At 37.4% G+C, this 18,888-nt stretch overlaps 1 protein-coding gene across 3 annotated transcripts in view; it reads left to right on the top strand.

The window, feature by feature from the left end:
- The window catches only part of LOC132144331 (protein CLEC16A-like), a 56,468-nt gene that overhangs the window by 3,022 nt on the left and 34,558 nt on the right, over positions 1-18,888 (top strand). For 2 of the 3 annotated variants that reach the window (XM_059555111.1, XM_059555124.1), the window contains exons 5-10: positions 186-291; positions 3,873-3,996; positions 4,157-4,331; positions 4,929-4,979; positions 5,082-5,195; positions 17,852-18,083. In XM_059555111.1, the coding sequence (XP_059411094.1) occupies positions 186-291; positions 3,873-3,996; positions 4,157-4,331; positions 4,929-4,979; positions 5,082-5,195; positions 17,852-18,083 (802 nt within the window). The remainder of the gene's footprint in view (positions 1-185; positions 292-3,872; positions 3,997-4,156; positions 4,332-4,928; positions 4,980-5,081; positions 5,196-17,851; positions 18,084-18,888) is intronic. The other variant, XM_059555119.1, reaches the window with a different exon arrangement.

Genomic DNA, 18,888 nt, shown 5'->3' with positions numbered 1-18,888 from the left:
GCGTTCACAACACTTTTTCAGTGTCAGTGATGTTATGTGCCTATTTCTTCTGCTCTGTAGACATACTGGATTCACATTCGAGAATAAAAGTGCAGGTCTTTTTTCACATCACCAGTTGCAGCTCTCCTCTCTCTGAGCTAATCCTCCTCGCTGATGGCCTCACTCTCTGTCTCCCATGCTTCTAGCACACTAATGATTTTGCCCTGTACACGGAGGCCATTAAGTTTTTCAACCACCCAGAGAGCATGGTCAGGATCGCGGTCAGGACTATCACTCTCAATGTGTACAAAGGTGAGTAGAGCCCTGACTTGGCTGCTGCTTCTGCCTGATCCTCCTCTCTTCTGTCAATCGCTCTGTCATGCCTCTGATGCATGGGCATGCTGACGCTGCTCTCTTCCATCCATGAGTAACACACACTTACATTTAGTGATCGCTGCTGACTCCACACACATGCACGGGCAGACTGGGGTTTCACTTGGGTATGGTGACGTGCAGAAGACTGAAGGGCTTTCACTGATCTGTTTCTCTGGCTTGAGCTTGTATATAAGTCCTTCTTCCCTTCTTGAATAACCGACTTAACCTTTCTGCCTATCTGCTTGGCTCTTGCCTTTGAATTGCGGTCCTTCTTATAACTAATCAGTTGTTCGTTAAAGTCACTGAAGTCTGCCATTAGTGCATGTTACTGACGTTAATGTGCATTCATTGGCCCTAAATAATATTTGGAGATTCATACAAAACACTTAAAAGTTTTTATATGTCATTGCATTGATAAACAACCTTTTACAAGTCTTAAAAAAAAAATTAATAATAAAATATCTTATAGGGATGCTCCTACATGGATGCAATTCTACATTTTGCCAGATTCATTACAAAAAATTGCTCATATTAAAAGTTCAGCAGTGGAACATTGCATCATTGAACTAATGTAGGCATGTTATGGATCATTAGTAAACAGGTTGTACAGTCGTGGCCAAAAGTTTTGAGAATTACATAAATATTAGTTTTCAAAAAGTTTGCTGCTAAACTGCTTTTAGATCTTTGTTTCAGTTGTTTCTGTGATGTACTGAAATATAATTACAAGCACTTCATACGTTTCAAAGGCTTTTATCCACAATTACATGACATTTATGCAAAGAGTCAGTATTTGCAGTGTTGGCCCTTCTTTTTCAGGACCTCTGCAATTCGACTGGGCATGCTCTCAATCAACTTCTGGGCCAAATCCTGACTGATAGCAACCCATTCTTTCATAATCACTTCTTGGAGTTTGTCAGAATTAGTGGGTTTTTGTTTGTCCACCCGCCTCTTGAGGATTGACCACAAGTTCTCAATGGGATTAAGATCTGGGGAGTTTCCAGGCCATGGACCCAAAATTTCAACATTCTGGTCCCCGAGCCACTTAGTTCTCACTTTTGCCTTATGGCACGGTGCTCCATCGTGCTGGAAAATGCATTGTTCTTCACCAAACTGTTGTTGGATTGTTGGAAGAAGTTGCTGTTGGAGGGTGTTTTGGTACCATTCTTTATTCATGGCTGTGTTTTTGGGCAGAATTGTGAGTGAGCCCACTCCCTTGGATGAGAAGCAACCCCACACATGAATGGTGTCAGGATGCTTTACTGTTGGCATGACACAGGACTGATGGTAGCGCTCACCTTTTCTTCTCCGGACAAGCCTTTTTCCAGATGCCCCAAACAATCAGAAAGGGGCTTCATCAGAGAATATGACTTTGCCCCAGTCCTCAGCAGTCCATTCACTATCCTTTCTGCAGAAGATCAATCTGTCCCTGATGTTTTGTTTTGGAGAGAAGTGGCTTCTTTGCTCTCCTTCTTGACACCAGGCCATCTTCCAAAAGTCTTGGCCTCACTGTGCGTGCAGATGGCTCACACCTGCCTGCTGCCATTCCTGAGCAAGCTCTGCACTGGTGGCACTCCGATCCCGCAGCTGAATCCTCTTTAGGAGACGATCCTGGCGCTTGCTGGACTTTCTTGGACGCCCTGAAGCCTTCTTTACAAGAATTGAACCTCTTTCCTTGAAGTTCTTGATGATCCTATAAATTGTTGATTTAGGTGCAATCTTAGTAGCCACAATATCCTTGCCTGTGAAGCCATTTTTATGCAACGCAATGATGGCTGCACGCGTTTCTTTGGAGGTCACCATGGTTAACAATGGAAGAACAATGATTTCAAGCATCACCCTCCTTTTAACATGTCAAGTCTGCCATTCTAACCCAATCAGCCTGACATAATGATTTCCAGCCTTGTGCTCGTCAACATTCTCACCTGAGTTAACAAGACGATTACTGAAATGATCTCAGCAGGTCCTTTAATGACAGCAATCAAATGCAGTGGAAAGGTTTTTTTGGGATTATTGCTTTTTTAAATAGCAATTAAAAAATTGCTATTATAAAAACTTAAGCAGCAACTTTTCCAATTTCCAATATTTATGTAATTCTCAAAACCTTTGGCCACGACTGTACATACCTACAATACAACAATACAGTACAGATGTTATTTCTGTAGCACATTTAAAGTGCTTTCCAGCATAGAGACAATAGATACAGTAGTTTTGCTATATTCACCTAAAAACACAAAAAATTGGTTTTTACTTACTGCCAGCTTACTCTTATCAATGTTAAAAAGAAAATATAACTTCTAAAATAAAGATTAAAAAACAACAAAGAAAAAGTGTCAAAAAATCTTGAAGTAACATCCAAACATCTATTTTATTTGCTTTATCTGTGGCTTTGTTGATATGGCAGATCGCACGGCTAATTACAATATAAATGCACTGAATTAACTGCTAAAATGCAGGTAAAATACCTGATTGTCAGAAAAAGTAGTCGGGTGGTATGCTTTGCTTTTTAGTATGTCCCTGCAGCTTTATGGATCTGGACGATATGTCTGTTGTTTTAGGCTGTTCTTGCTTCCAGATGCTCTCTTGTACAGGTTTAGTAGCAGCCACTAGGTGGTGTGATGGTTTCATCTTTTGGCCTGTAGGGCCCAGAGCTCCTGTTTAACCCTTTGTCTGTTCTTCCCCTCTCCCTCTATGGTGACTCCTGTGTGCCTTATTCCAGTGTCATGTAAGTTGGTTAAATTCAGAACTTTGTACTTGTATTGCATGTACTCTTGAACAGTGTTTTTTTTTCTCTTTCACAGTTGTTTCTTTTGTTTGTGTGTAGACAGGTTTACAATTCACAAACTGATAGTAGTTAACAAATACACTTATATGCACATTGGTGCCTTTATTTAAACCCTCTTGTTTGACTTTATTTTTGCCAGTATCAGTTGTATGTGTGTGTTTTAGTAAAATTGTTTTTTTTTTTTTTAAAGATGCTGGAGGTTCATTGATCATTTATTATTATAATATCTACAGTGCTAGATACAGATCAACCTTCATTATGATCAACCCATCAACGCCTAAATTAATCTTTACCTGACAAGACAAACATAAACATCCCCATTTTTTTTTCATATTATGTGTATTAGTGGCACATTGCAAAGGACCTTTGAGACCAGTTAGATCCCTATTTATTTGTTACTATTTATTACATAGTCAGCCTTTATAAGTTTAGGTACATTTCACAGCATCTAATTCTTTCAGCATGCTCTGTAAAGGACTTGTTTATTGCATAGGATCAAATATACTGCAGCCTAGCTTCATTTAGCAACTCTGGCATTTAACATAACCCTCCAACATCTGACCGATCACATTGCACATTGCTCTGTAATTAACCCCTATTGCTTTTTTAATACCATTTGCCGTCAGTAAGTCTTGGCGCTGCTGTGTTATTAGTTACAATACACCTAACAGTTCTTTTACCATGTCACTGTGGCTGTCTGTGAGTAACCGTGTTTCATTTTGGTCCTGCTCCGCAGTGGACAACCAGCACATGCTACACTACATCCGGGACAAAACAGCCGTGCCGTACTTCTCCAATTTGGTCTGGTTCATAGGTAGCCATGTCATCGAGCTGGACAAGTGTGTGCAGACTGATGAAGAGTAAGGTTTTCGTGACACCTTTTTATGTGCAGTTCACCACTAGGTGTCACTACAGACCACATTTGAGCACTGAAGCTCTGAATTCACAGAATAGCCTGATTATTATTTTTTCATGATTAAAATATTGCACTTTCTTTCTATTTAAATCCTTTCTCATCAGACATAAAAACAGAGGAAAACTCAGCGATCTGGTAGCTGAGCACCTGGACCATCTTCACTATCTGAACGACATCCTCATCATCAACTGTGAGTTTCTCAATGACGTGCTGACCGACCACCTGCTCAACCGCCTCTTCCTTCCCCTCTACGTGTACTCTCTGGTCAGTCAGGAGCAGGTGAGGACACAACCGCACATGTCTAAAAATCAGCTAGCATACATCTAGTAGGCAAGTGTTTCCAGGCTAACTTTGCGTAACCATTGGAGTCGAGGGAATAAAATCTATACACTACTTTATCTCAAAACCCTTTCAATAAAAAAATCACTATATTGACTTGAGTTATTATTTTTCTTTCCCCTGTTGTGCTTTTATGACACTTTTCTTTTAAATCAAATTATGTTGAATAGAAAAATAAACCAAATGCAGTCTTCAGTGTCACATGATCCTTCAGAAATCATTCTGATATTATGATTTCCTGCTCAAGAAACATTTCTTAATTTAATTATCAGTGTTTAAAACAGTTTTTGTGGAAACCATAACCAATTGGAAAAGTAATAGCATTTATTTAAATTATAAATATTGGTAAAAAATATAATTCTTTACCGTGACTTCTGATCAGTTTGACTCACCTTTGAAGAATAACGTGTGTGTGTATATATATATATATATATAAAACTGACCTCAAACTTTTGAATGGTAGTGTATGCTTGATGTCATTTTACACCCTAAGTAACTCTTGTTTTCATCCCACATGATAAAATTTTGTTTTTCCAGTCTGAAGAGCGCAAGATCAACCCTCAGGTGTCTCTATACCTGCTGTCACAGGTACAGTGCTTCAGTTTTGTTAAAACTTGAAGTAGAATAGCCACCATACACACAGTGTGAGCTGAGGTCAGGTGGCAACATATGCTGTCCTGCTCTCTCTAGGTGTTTCTGATCATCCACTACCAGCCGCTTGTCCACTCTCTGGCTGATGTCATTCTGAACGGAGACCTGTCAGTGTTCACCCTGCAGACTGAGCAGAGCGCTCACAAGAGTTCAGTGAGTACATTCGCCAGTTGGCCTCTTCATTTGGATGTGCATGCAATAGGGAACCAGAAGGATGCTGGACTCATCCCCACAAGGAGCCATGAACCATTTATTAGGGTTTCATGGAAACAAGTGGCTCCTAGTTGATAAAAATGTTGCTCTAAATGGCCTTCCACGTGACCTTGACACTGTGTTGTGACGTCACGCTTAAAGTTACATCAAACTAAAGTAATATCATTGTGTTTGCAGTTGCTATTTTTACCAATAATTTTGCACACTTACTGCTTCCTTGTGTACAAGTTTGCCATCACGTCAAAAGTGCCGTGTAAAGTCCTTATGTGAAAGGTCTTTTAGTTTAAAGGGCATTTATTTCTGTTCCACAGTTACAGGTACTTGGTAGATCTTCCTGTCTTGAGGTTTATTGGCCTCTAGTTGATATTTACTTGATGTCAAATGAGTTGACATGGCTAAATCAAGCTGGCCAAACTTTCCCCTACCTCAAGGAAGATTCAATCAGTGTGTCAGTTTTACAGTGACGCATGTGTCCAGTCCACTTAGCTTGCCAAATGTCATCACGTCTGTTGATCAACTAAAAGATGTCTGTCGAGCGCTACTGTCTCACCATGCCCTTTTTTAATATAAGATGCGTATCGGCCGCAAATAAATTTCTCAGAAAAGAGGTAGTTACAAAACGCCACTGCTCCAGTCTGTGGATGAGATGCTTGAGGAGGAGTATTCTTCTTTGCGGTTTGCCTCTGCCCTTGTTATTTTCATGAGGGTATTTACACTGAGGTAAGGCAGGCAGATAAGAGCACTGCGATATCAATGGTGTTAATGGGCTACTTTGATGTTTTTTCTCCACAGCAGACAGCACTGCAGCGTGTAGGTGGATGTGAGACTGATTGTGTAGTGCAGCCTGTAACACATAACTTGTTTTTGCTTTTCTTTTCTTTTTTATTGTCTGGATGTCAGAATCCGGGCCAGGCCGTGCATATGCACTTATGCAAATATTTAGCAATGAAAGCGTCCCGAATGTTTAGCTGGTTGAGTTGTTAGCTTGCACCTGGCAAAAACTAAATCACGTAAATGTCAGATTTGTTTCTGAGAGGAGAATGTCATTCATGCTTGAACTGTATGTTTCCACTCTTTTGAGACTCCTCATTTGAGAAGTGTATCAGTTAGTAGTATTTATATGTTTTTTGCGATGACATAAAAGTTGCAACACGAATTATGTAATGCCAGCAGATAGTTGGCAGATTAATTTGGTAACACTTTAGAATAGGGAACACTTACTCACTATTAACTACAACTTTTCCCTCAATAAGTTCCTTATTTGCTGCTTATTAATAGTTAGTAAGGATAGTTGTTAAGTTTAGGTATTGGGTAGGATTAGGGATTTAAAATAGGGACATGTAGAATAAGACGTATGTACTTAATTAGTAATAATAAATGGCTAATATTCCAGTAATATGCATGCTTATAAGCAACTAGATAAGAGAGCCTAAAATAAAGTGTTACCATTCATTTTTGCCATTGCTCATACTTTGATGTGCAATTCTCTAGCAACCTATCTACATGTGCACTTGGAATATCTTAGTAACAAGCTGATGTAATTTCCTTTGTAAAGTATAATATATATTTTTTAATGACTTATGATCACTAGTGGTCCTTGATTATTTGAAGCTATACAGTTTTAGCTGATTCAAACCAACACATATAGAAAGTAGCACAGCTGCTTTATTTATGGGGTTTCCAGGGTAATGGCTGCATTTTCTGCAGTTTAGTGTAGAGATCGACCAATATGGGTTTTTCTATAGCCGATGCCGATGTTTAGAGGTCAGGGTCAGCCGATGGCCGGTATGTGCTGCCGATTTTTAGGGCCGATATCTTGAAGTTTTCCCCTTCGTTTGCATGCTAAAATGTTACACTAATAATAAGTGGATGCACAACATTTCTAAACTTATCATCATTTATTGAGCACTGACTTGAACCATCTCTCGAATCTTAATTTTGTGCACTGCACGGTATTAAAATAAAAAATGTATCCAAAGTTAATCAAACAAATCAATAAACTGACCAAGTATTAAATATATAAAACAGGTAAAAGTCAATCATTTACATAAAAGTTTTAGAGCAAGTTTGTTGGAACATAAATGTAAACTTAAATATACATTAAAATAAATAAAATTTTATAAATAAAAATCAATTAAACTGAAAAATACAAAAAATAAAATATATAAACAATAAATAATAGTAGTGCTGCAAACACATTAGCAACCAGCAACATTTGTGTTTGGTATAAATGACAAAGAACATCTAAAGTGCATTCTAATTTCAAACTTACATCGTCTGTTCATTATTAAAATAAAGTACAGTCAACCAAACATATAAAAGGTTACACTGGTCAGTTTAAATAGACCATAGTATACCAGTTCACTCTGCTGTTATGCCAAGGACGTTTTTGCTCATGTGAAGAGGATGATCTTTTCCGTCTAGTTTACATAAAAAATATATATATTATAGTTTAACATTCAGATACATTGCGAACATGGAAACATTTGATTATGTGCAGAACGAGACATGAGCAATAACTTCTAAATACATCTGGCCAAACCCATGCTCGCTCGTCCTCGTATGCAAGCACGCATGCACTGTCACGATCTAATGCACTGTAAATGCCGGATTTTTTAAAACAAATAGGCCTAATGGAATGCAAAAATTTAGCAGAACAGGATCAAATAAAGTACTGGTCATAATACTTGCATAAAATGTTTGAGGTGAAAAAAGCGGTTCACTGACTGCGCAGCACAGCCACAAGCGCCACAGTTAAATTTGGGAAAATTTTATTTTTAACCCTTGTGGATTGTTCAAATTCACTACCCTTTCGGTATGTTCGGGATGAAAACATCCACTCAATTAAACTATATATATATATATATATATATATATATATATATATATATATATATATACATATATACAGTGTTGGGGAGTAACTAGTTACATGTAACGGCGTTACGTAATTTAATTACAAAATTATTGTAACTGTAATTAGTTACAGTTACTACGAAAAAATGAGTAATTAAATTACAGTTACTTATGAAATTTTTAACGATTACAAAGGGGATTACATTTGAATTTTTACACGCATCCACATACAGATTTAACTGATTTCTTTCCCAAATTGCACTGACTATTCTGAGACATACCGCCCTAATAATTTCCGGGATGCGGAAATAGGCTACAGTCTGGTTCGTAGAATCCAGTCATAAAAACGGAATGCCTAACGCGGATGGAATATGCCACATTTTGGATGACTAAATCAAAAGTAGGTCAGTACACTTGAATCAAAACATGACATGGACTAGTGTCTGTGAATATTAAGCCCCAAAAGTGCAATATATGACTTGCACATTCTGCGTGTCCGTGGAAATCAGGCGCGGACTGGACACCGGGAGAACCGGTGTTCTGTCGATTTGTGCTGCCTTGTCGAAAAATGCTACCTCCCATTAAAACCAATGGTAGCATAATTCGATAGCGAAAAGTGTTACCTATCAGATTTTGCTTCATGCATGATATTAATAAGGTGTGAGGCTTTATTAACATGTACACCTACCCCAACCCTAAACCTACCCTTACAGTATGATAAATACAGTGTTGGTAGCATAATCTGATAGGTAGCATTATTTGTCAGAACACCGGGACAATTCCCGGTGACCTGGCAGCCGATTTTGCCCAACTATTTAATATCATTATTGTATAATTGCCTGCCGAATGTACTAAAGCGATCATTTGCGAATTGGCCATTTGATAATTAAATCTCTAATAAATCATGAAGTGTTAGTCATGACTCGCGCGCTCTCCGCGGCTCCGCCAAACGGTTTGGATCAGACTCCGAGTAATCAATGCGAGAGAGAGAGAGAGAGAGAGAGAGACAGAGAGAGAGAGAGAGAGAGAGAGAGAGAGAGAGAGAGAGAGAGAGTAGAGTGGACTGCTGGAGCAGAGAAGCAGAACTACTGTTCAGGGTTTCAGGTCAGTTTCATCTGTAAAGATGCTTTTTTGTCTTTGTTTTTTTATTTTATTTAATCAAGCAGCAGCACGTTGCTCATCATTCATCACTCAAAATACTATATAAAGGACATAATTATTATCTGTTGTAATGTTACAGTAGTAATTTAGCTGAAAAAAAAAATCAGATTTTTTTATAGGTTTAGGGGGAGCTACGACAGACAACAACACAACCCTTACGAAAATTAACATTTTAATCTTTAACTATAAATCCAGAAAAAATGGTTACTATTGTTTAACTGTGATAACCAAAAATGTAAAATTATTTTACAAATGTATTTATTTAAAAATAAATACAAATCCATTTGCAAAAAAAAAAAAAAATTAAACAAGGTTATTTTACTTTTATATAGGCTAATAAAAGCATGGTTAATTTTTGTAAGGGAAAAATATGACTCGTGTACAGTATTAGGATTTTTCTATAAAGATATTGTAGTATTGTAGAGTATTGTATTGTAAAGTATAGTTTTGTTCAATCTTGAGTATTAAAGTCATGAGAGAGATGCATAACAGGGCAAAATAAAGAAACTGAAGAGAAAAATGAAAGTGAAGGTGCAGTTCAGGAGAGAACTTTTAATTATTTTGCATGTCCCCAAATTAAAGATTAAAAATAGATAAAAAATAGTTTTGTCCATGAATTTGTTTGTATGAGTTTGAATTTTCCAGTCTGATTTTTTTTCCCAGTCCGCCCCTCCTGTAAATTAATGGCAAAGAAATGGTTTCATTTTCTACACATAGGCCTACTGAAGCTCGCAGTGTTTTCAACCTCTGCCGCCTCAATATAGGAGTAAACGAGCACATAAACATAATTTCTAGAACTGCTCTGTGTCACGTCATGTGCATTTTACTTATTTTGAGAAAACTATCATCATATACAGAGATACAGCAGTTAAAAAAAACACCAATGTTTCAGGAGTTTATTACACAGAATATGTCACATGCTTATTAGATAACTGTATTTAAGTTGATGTATATGCTTTTATTTATTATTCTTTAATTTTCACAAATTTAGAAAAGTAATCAAAAAGTACTCAAAAGTAATTAGTTACATTACTTTAATAAAGTAATTGAAAAAGTTACACTACTATTACATTTTAAACAGGGTAACTTGTAATCTGTAACCTATTACATTTCCAAAGTAACCTTCCCAACACTGCATATATATATATACATATATACATATATATACATATATACATATATATATATATATATATATATATATATATATATATATATATATATATATATATATATATATATATATACATATATATATATACATATACATATACATATATATATGTATGTATATACATATTTGTGTATATGTGTGTGTGTGTGTGTGTGTGTGTGTATATGTATATGTGACCCTGGACCACAAATCCAGTCTTAAGTAGCATAGGTATATTTGTAAATGAGTGTTTTTTTACATTCAGCATGCACGTGCTGTCTACTGAATGAAAACAACGCTCATTATGTGGATTACGTTCTGAGGTACTCTCTGAAATGGTGGAAGACTGTAACTTGGGGAAAAGAATAGCTGAATAAATTGTTATTATTGTTTTCTTTGTGTACATACAAAATTACGGTTGAACCCTGATGTCACATGGACTATTTTAACAATGTCTTTGCTATGTTTCTGTGCATTGATCGTACGGTAATATCCTTGCTGTCTATGGAGGGTCAGAGAGCGCTCAGATTTTTATTCCAAAGATGAACTTACAGGTCTTACAGGTTTGGAACGACATGATGGTGAGTAATTAATGACACAATTTTAAATTTTGGGTGAGCTATCCCTTTAACTTAAACTTTAAAAGGCAATTTTCTCAATATTTAGATTTTTTTTTTTGCACCCTCAGATTCCAGATTTTTAAATAGTTGTATCTCAGCTAGATATTTTCCTATCCTAACTAACCATACAATGGAAAGCTTATTTATTCATTTATTATTAAATCTCAGTTTAAAAAAATCGACCCTAATGTCTGGTTTTGTGGTCCTGGGTCATATTGGGTCTTATTGTTAAAAAAATTGTTTTTGTTTTTTTTGCTTTAAAAACTAGACAGATAATTAAAATAATTCTAATTTTGGCAGTTGATGATGTTATCGCATATATATTCCTAGAATAGTTATTAATAAGTGCTCTGGTAATAGTAAGCCAGCTTCAGTACACCATCATGTATTGTTCTGATAAACGTATGTTTATCATCAGCAAAAAAAAAAATAAAGAAAGAAAGGGGCAGTCTGGCAGCGTTTTCAAGGAAATGGTCTGTGTTCTCATATGTGTCGGTATTATCAAAAGCCATTTCCTCTTTCCCGTTCTCTGGCTTTTTCTGTGGTCTGTTTCTCTGTCTCACCTCTCAGGCTTAACCACAGCCTGCTCTTCTAGACCCTTTTTTACAAGCTGATAGTAATCTGTCAAACCTAGCTTCCCTAAACCTGTACGACTGCGATTTCAGATCATTTTAAGAAAAGGGTACATTTAAACAAAAATGCTTTGTTCAAAACAGCACCACAAATTGCAAATGTTTATGTTCTAAATGAAACAACTGAGTATGTAAACATGTACTGTAGATCATATAAACTGCACTGTGTTGAAGATAAATAGACCATGACAGCGACATTAAGTTTGAATTCAGTGCTGTGAATTAAAATAATGAAGTTATTTTGCTGACTGCTACATTTGCTTTGGTTTGCACGAAACCGTTGACGGCATGCATATTCGTGCAGCCATGTACTGTAAACAAAACTCTGTCTTCCTCTGCAAAACTCAGCACATCATTATGTTGTAAGGTCCTGAATTGTATTGTATTTCTTGGGAGAAAATGATGTTAATAGTATATAATGAATGTAGAATGTGAGAATATGTATGTGCACATATTGATATGCATAAGTGTGTGGATTAAGTTAGCTTCAAATGGTTAAATGTAGGGTTATCAGTATACAACAACATGATCATTTTTCAGATTTAAATACAATTACCTCCAAAAAATACCTAAGTGACAACAAAAACGCTATTCAAAATTAGTTGGCAAAATTTTTTCAAAAGGGGTCATGAACTGCCTTTTTTATTATTATTTTGTGCTGTTTTTGGAGGTCCCCTAATAATGTTTCATTTTTACATCAAAAAAACAAACATTTTGAAATTTCTGTCATGTTTTCACCCCCTCATTAGAACAAATTGTCATAGTGGATTGTAGACTCTAAAGTTGGGATGTCCCAAATAGGGTTGGTCATCGATTGGGTTTTTTATGATACAGATACCATATCGATACTTTTAAAACGGTACCAGTGCCTAAACCGATACTTCAAAAAAAAAAAAAAAGTCACAAAAAACTATGGATAATATTAAAGAACATTACAAATATTTAAAATAAATGTATAGCTTTCACACGCTCCTTGCTCCATGCTCTCATTTCCCAAGCTTCCCTTACTCTAAGGCTAATAAATGTATTTCATGATCTGGGTCATTACACAAAACCACACATTGTTTCTTTGTCAATCACTCTGATATTTAGTTAAACTAAGTGCTGTCTGTCACTGTGTTTAAACAATTCTGTGAATGACTGTATGGTCATTCTTTATAAAGTAACAGTGTCATTTGTAAAGTACAGTACTTCGCAAAAGTCTTAGTCACATAGGTATTTTCACCCCAAAAAGGGTTTTAAGCCAGTTATTTTAAATCTTTTGCTGTTGTGTGTCAGTAGGAAATATGTTTACATTTCCAAACATAAATTTTTCCATTAATTTTAATAATAATCTAATGAGATTTTTGAATGCGCTAGCAGTCTGACAACAGCCGGTGCTCCATATGGAGATCTGATCTCACCATCATTGAATCTGTCTGTTGTTACATGAAGAACAGATGAAACTGACAACACACTAAATCAAGAAGAACTGTGGTCGAAGAAGTTTAACATGAATATTAACTCAGATAGGAAGTTCAACCAATTATGGCAAAATTGGTATCAATGTTGTCGGCATGATCCACAGAATCTATTAACATCAGCCTCATTACAATAGGCTAATAAAAACAAAAGTTATTAGCATTTTTAGAAATTTTATTATAACTTTTGACCACAAGGTGGCACTGCCCCCAAACGTTTTGAGTACCATCAGAGCATGACGTCGAAGGTGCATACTGAGTTTCGTAACAATACGTCAATTTGTTTGTAAATTATAGCATTTTATGACAAAATTCAAAATGGCCAACACCCAAAATGGCTGACCTGGGAAAATACAGTTTGACTCCGCATGACCCACCAAATCTAAAGAGACCAGTTTTGTGATTTTTGGTCAAACCATTCAGAAGTTATAAGCAAAAATATGCATTTTTCATATCTCCTCACCACTAGGTGGCACTGCGCCGAACCACTGCAGGTAGTCTCAGGTCATGCTTGTTATAACACACACCAAGTTTGGTCTCAATACACGGCCCAATGACCTAGTACGAGTAAGAAAAATAGTTCATAAACATGAGTGAAACTTTGGACAGGTGGTGGCACTAGAGAGTTTGAGTTAGAGACTTCAAATTTGCTACGGTTAGTGTTGACACTGTCCTCTGGGCTGCCATTAACTCAAGAGCGGAAGAAGAAACAGAAGAAGAAGAATAACGCCAACGGATATAATAATACCAACGTACCTTAGGTACTTGGCCCCTAATAAGAAATGTGTGTGCGTGACACATGAGAACCAGTGAGGTCTGTTCTAGCACCTCACACACAACTTTGAGCTTCCGCGTTCGGTGTATTTGATGCCCACTCTTAAAATGATCGCTCATTCATTTATCGGTTATATTTATCTGCTTTCAGACTCATCATCTTGAGACGTCACTGCCATAACGTATTGCTATGGGCTGCGTGCTTGCTTTGGATTTGACTGACAAACTGGCATACCGAAATTGCGAGCATCATGTTTTCTAACCATGTCTCCAATTTTTTATCTTTGTTGCAATTAATTTCCTCATTTTATATATATCGTATTTTTCGGACTATAAGTCGCACCTGAGTATAAGTCGCATCAGTCCAAAAATACATCATGATGAGGAAAAAAACATATATAAGTCGCACCGGACTATAAGTCGCATTTATTTAGAACCAAGAACCAAAAGAAAATATTACCGTCTACAGCCGCGAGAGGGCGCTCTATGTTTTCAGTGTAGACTACAGGAGCACTGAGCAGCATAGAGCGCCCTCTCGCGGCTGTAGACGGTAATGTTTTCTCTTGGTTCATGTGTCTCGGTTCATTTCTCTCGGTTCATGTCAAATGAATTTTGATAAGTCACACCTGACTAGAAGTCGCAGGACCAGCCAAACTATGAAAAAAAGTGTGACTTATAGTCCGGAAAATACGGTAAAATACAAGACGTTTACATAGTCAACAAAGCATTGTCTTTTAGTTTCAATCTTTCTGAAAATCCCGTGTCGAATTGTGCCTTGTTTGTAAACTGTCTTTTGTTCACTTAATTTTAACATAAATTAAAGTTCTTAGTGATGCATTCTGGAACTAAAAATATAGTTCATCCACTCTTTCGTAACTTTGGGATCAGAAGGAAGGTTTTCCACAACTTGGCACTGCATAGCATCTTGTTTTCTTCGGAGCCATCTTTATCATTTGGTTTCTGTGTAGACCCGTGTTTTCCTCTCTCTTTATTTGCACTAAATGCGTGATTTGGTGGGCGGGGCTAAACAGGCAGTGATGTAGAAGCAGACATCGATCTTCTCCTGTGGAGGCGGAGTTTAGCCACACTGTTACATCATAGAGTTGAACATACCACAACCTGTCAGATTGGCTTCAAGCTGTTTTTAGACTGAGAAAGTTTTGAGTTCTGAAACTTACAGGATGTTTTTATAGTACAATGATCACTTCTATGCCAAAAGATCAAAGGAATTTTGGTTTCTCAGTTGACCCTTTAAATATGTTGTTTAAATGTATTACATTTGCTAGTGTTACTGATTTATTCTGTGATTTATCAATAAATCAAATCTAGATGGGTAATATTTTGCAAAAGTAAAGTCATTTACTCTCTTTGAATGGCAGAATTCTATAATTAAAGCGCAGTAAGTACAAAAAATAAAACAATGAATACAATGAATAATGAATATCATTAGATGACCGTGTCAATAATGTCTGACAAAATCTCTCCCACTGCAAAGACTGCACTGTTTAGGAAACACTGATATGCAATATCAAGATTTCATATTGAAGCTCTTTATTGACTTTGTACTGGTATGACAGGTTTTTTTGCAAATATATTTCACTATGCAAGCCAACACCTTTTATTCCCCCCGATGATCTGAATGCATCAGCTACAAAATAGTTACGAGATCAATCACAAATTATTAATATTAAATTATTGAAACCGCACAAGTTTCATGTTTATGTTTCCAGTTCTTGCTAAAATTCTGAATTTATGCCAAAAATGAGGTTAGCCAAAGTTTGGTTACTTAGCAAACATCAGTGTTTCAATTTATAGTAAGCACGCAGTCTGTTGTAGGACTGTGTTGTGTTGTGAAGAGCTCATTTTAGGAAGGCAGTGGGAATCCTTATGTAAATGCAAAGTTCTGGTCTATCTTTGTTGTGGCTGTCGTTGCTCTGATGTACAGCGATTTGCTTTACACCATCACCGCACTGCCTCTAACCTACTTTCCCTTTCCCGTAAAGCCTGTGAAATAGATTCTAGTACCTGTGTGTTACCAGCAAGCCTCTGCTACCCAAACACACATACACACGCACATCACATGACCTTCCTTTACCACAAGCCACAGCTAGAGGATGAGCACAGAAGGGACCAGGCAGAGATAGCGGGTGCGTAGATCAGGATTTCAAACAGGTCCTTACGCAGATGACAGGAAGTATGAAGTTTATGTAGTGCAGAGATGAAGGGCTAAACCGCCACCGTATTAGAAGCTTCCCCTGTTTTCTCATTATACGATTTACATTCTGCATGATGAGCAGGGTGCATGTGTTAGCAGACGCACACCTGCTGCTACGCAGTTTGCTGGAAACGCACCTGTAGCCTGGTGGCACGCTTTAGCGACCCCATTTCGGGAGATTAAACGAGCACAATACAGCATTTCGGCAAATGCAACTTGATCATTTGAGTGGGCTGAGGTGACTGGGACTCTCACAGCAGTGCAACATACATCAGCCTGATGTCACAAATCTGTTGTTTTGATTCAAAAAATTATGTCACAAATATATGAGGGGATTCAATGCATGTCAGATGACCACATTTTAGCCTTTAGTAAACCTCTAGTTGTGTGTTTTTTATGTTGTCTGTTTTATATATATATATATATATATATATATATATATATATATATATATATATATATATATATATATATATATATTGGCTTATCTTGACAGCAGAGGCAATGAGTGAGATCATCACAAATGCAGATCAGCTGCCTGTTATCTCTTTGGTCCTTTCTCGTAAGTAGCTCAGTCTTGACGATATACTTTGCACTTTGAATAGAATTTACTCATTAAGCTTGTGACCACAAGCAAGACCACAGATGACTTTTTTTTTGCAAGTGTGGCGTCCTACTGAGTGCTCCACTTCTCAACTGCGAGCGCATGTTCTTCGCACCGTGTCACTGTGAGCTGTTGTGGTCCTGTTTTTTGTCGAGAGCCGTTTTTACCTCTTGTGCTACCTTAGGTTCCTTAAAGCTGCTTTCTGAACTTAAAGAGAAACTTTAGATGGAGAACATAATTACACGTATCGAAACAGTAGAGGTGGGTTCTTTGAATCCTCACAGGCGTTCTTTGAAAAGCAGACCGAGTGGTTCAGAGTGCAATAGTGCAACTGTGAGACCACGAGCAGGTGATTGTTCACAGTGTTTTCCTGCTGTTCTAAGAATGAACGTCTTATCTCTTGTGTGGTTGTTGAAAATGAGGTTGGGGGTCCTTTAGTGTCATGCCCAGAAGCACTGCCTAGAGCTTGTCATGCTGTGTGAGTTATTGGAGCTCCTTGCAAACATCACCTCTGTCCGTGCTGCAGTTACCATTTGTGTCCTTGACTGTTTGGCAGCTGTTTCCTGTCTTAGCGGGTTCTTGTTTCTGAGAAGCCAGAGACTGTTTTCCTTTCACTGCTTCTTTTAGTTCTGCAGACGCTGTAAAAGCAGCTATTGCTGTTATCCGAGATGGTTTATGTGTGAAAATGTTGTGCAAATACCAAGCAGCAATAGGTTTATTATTTGTATTTATGTTTTATAGGGAAGTATTTGAAAACATTTTATAGAATTTTTTTACATAGCAAAGTTATAGGTGATTTTATTCATATTTAAATATCTGTTAAAGCTTAATGTTTAAAGGACAGTAAGCTCTTGTTTTCCTTCAGATTGTGCCATTTGCATTTTATGTACTTTCTCTAGTTGGCCTAGAAAAAGTAATAAATAAATATAAAAGCAAATTCTGTATAACATGACAAGTAACATAAAAGATTCTAAGAAACAAATAAACATAATTAATAATGTGATTGTAATACTATTATTGGTGTTGTTGTTATTGTTGTTGTTATTATTATTAAGAAGGATACCTTTTTATGACCCTCAAAAAGTGTACATGCGCCTCATCCATTGGCAATTTCATTTCAGAGCAATGCTGGTGTTCGTCGCTTCACCAAGCCCACAGAAAGTCTGGAGCGTTCCCTGGAGTTGAGTCGACACCGTGGGAGGAAGAGGGCCCAGAAAAGACCCAACTACAAGAATGTGGGCGAGGAAGAGGAGGAGGAGCGGGGATCAGAGGAAGGGCCGGATGAAGAGAAGGAAAAGGCTAAAGGTACAGAGGCTAGTTCAAAGGCCAGCAGGACAAGTGGGGACAAGGAAGGTGAGTAGCACTAGATGAATGTCCCAGCATGACTGACTGACCCTCCATTCTTTGGATCACACCACACTTCGGCTGTGGCTCTGCTCTCAAAACTGACCGAACAGCTGCACCCATTTGAGTTTGCAGAAAGTCCCACATTAGCACTCTGTACCAATCTATGGTGAGGTTTACTGGGAAGTTTCACCTGAAAATGAGAACCGTGTCATCATGTACTGGCCCTCATGTTGTTCCAAACCCATATGACTGACTTCTTTCCCTAGAATACAAATGGATACATTTTATTGGGATTTACCCAAGTAGGACATATGGATTGGAGCAATTATCCCATCAAACAATCAGATTTTAGGTTTAGATTGGGATTAATGATTTGAACAATGTTCTGATAATTAAGGAATTTAGGTTTGGTCTTTGGATTGTTTCTTAGCATTGTTGTTCCAGGACCAATAATGATGACTGTGTTGACCCAGCAACACGTCCTACTTGGCTAAATCATGTTTTGCCAGTTGCGAGAGCACTCCACCTTCTCACATCATTTGTGTGTTATGACTAGGTCACTTTGGTCCACATTCATTCTGTGCTCCCCACCTCTCCGATTGGGCAAAATCTCACCCCCACCCTCTCCCTCTTCTACCGTGGAAGACATTTTTGTGTCTGGGAGTTGCCAGACTTAAGAGGGAAAGTGAGCTAAGCTCTGTCTCCTGTCGTATTCACTCCTCTATGTGATTCATTCTTTCAGTCGTCCTCCCCACGTCTGACACACAGACACTTATACAATGTTCATTTAATTAACTTTTTGCACTTTTGC

The sequence above is a fragment of the Carassius carassius genome, chromosome 1, assembly GCF_963082965.1.
Source record: "Carassius carassius chromosome 1, fCarCar2.1, whole genome shotgun sequence".
Lineage (NCBI taxonomy): Eukaryota > Metazoa > Chordata > Actinopteri > Cypriniformes > Cyprinidae > Carassius > Carassius carassius.
This window is presented reverse-complemented; position numbering and strand designations above follow the sequence as displayed.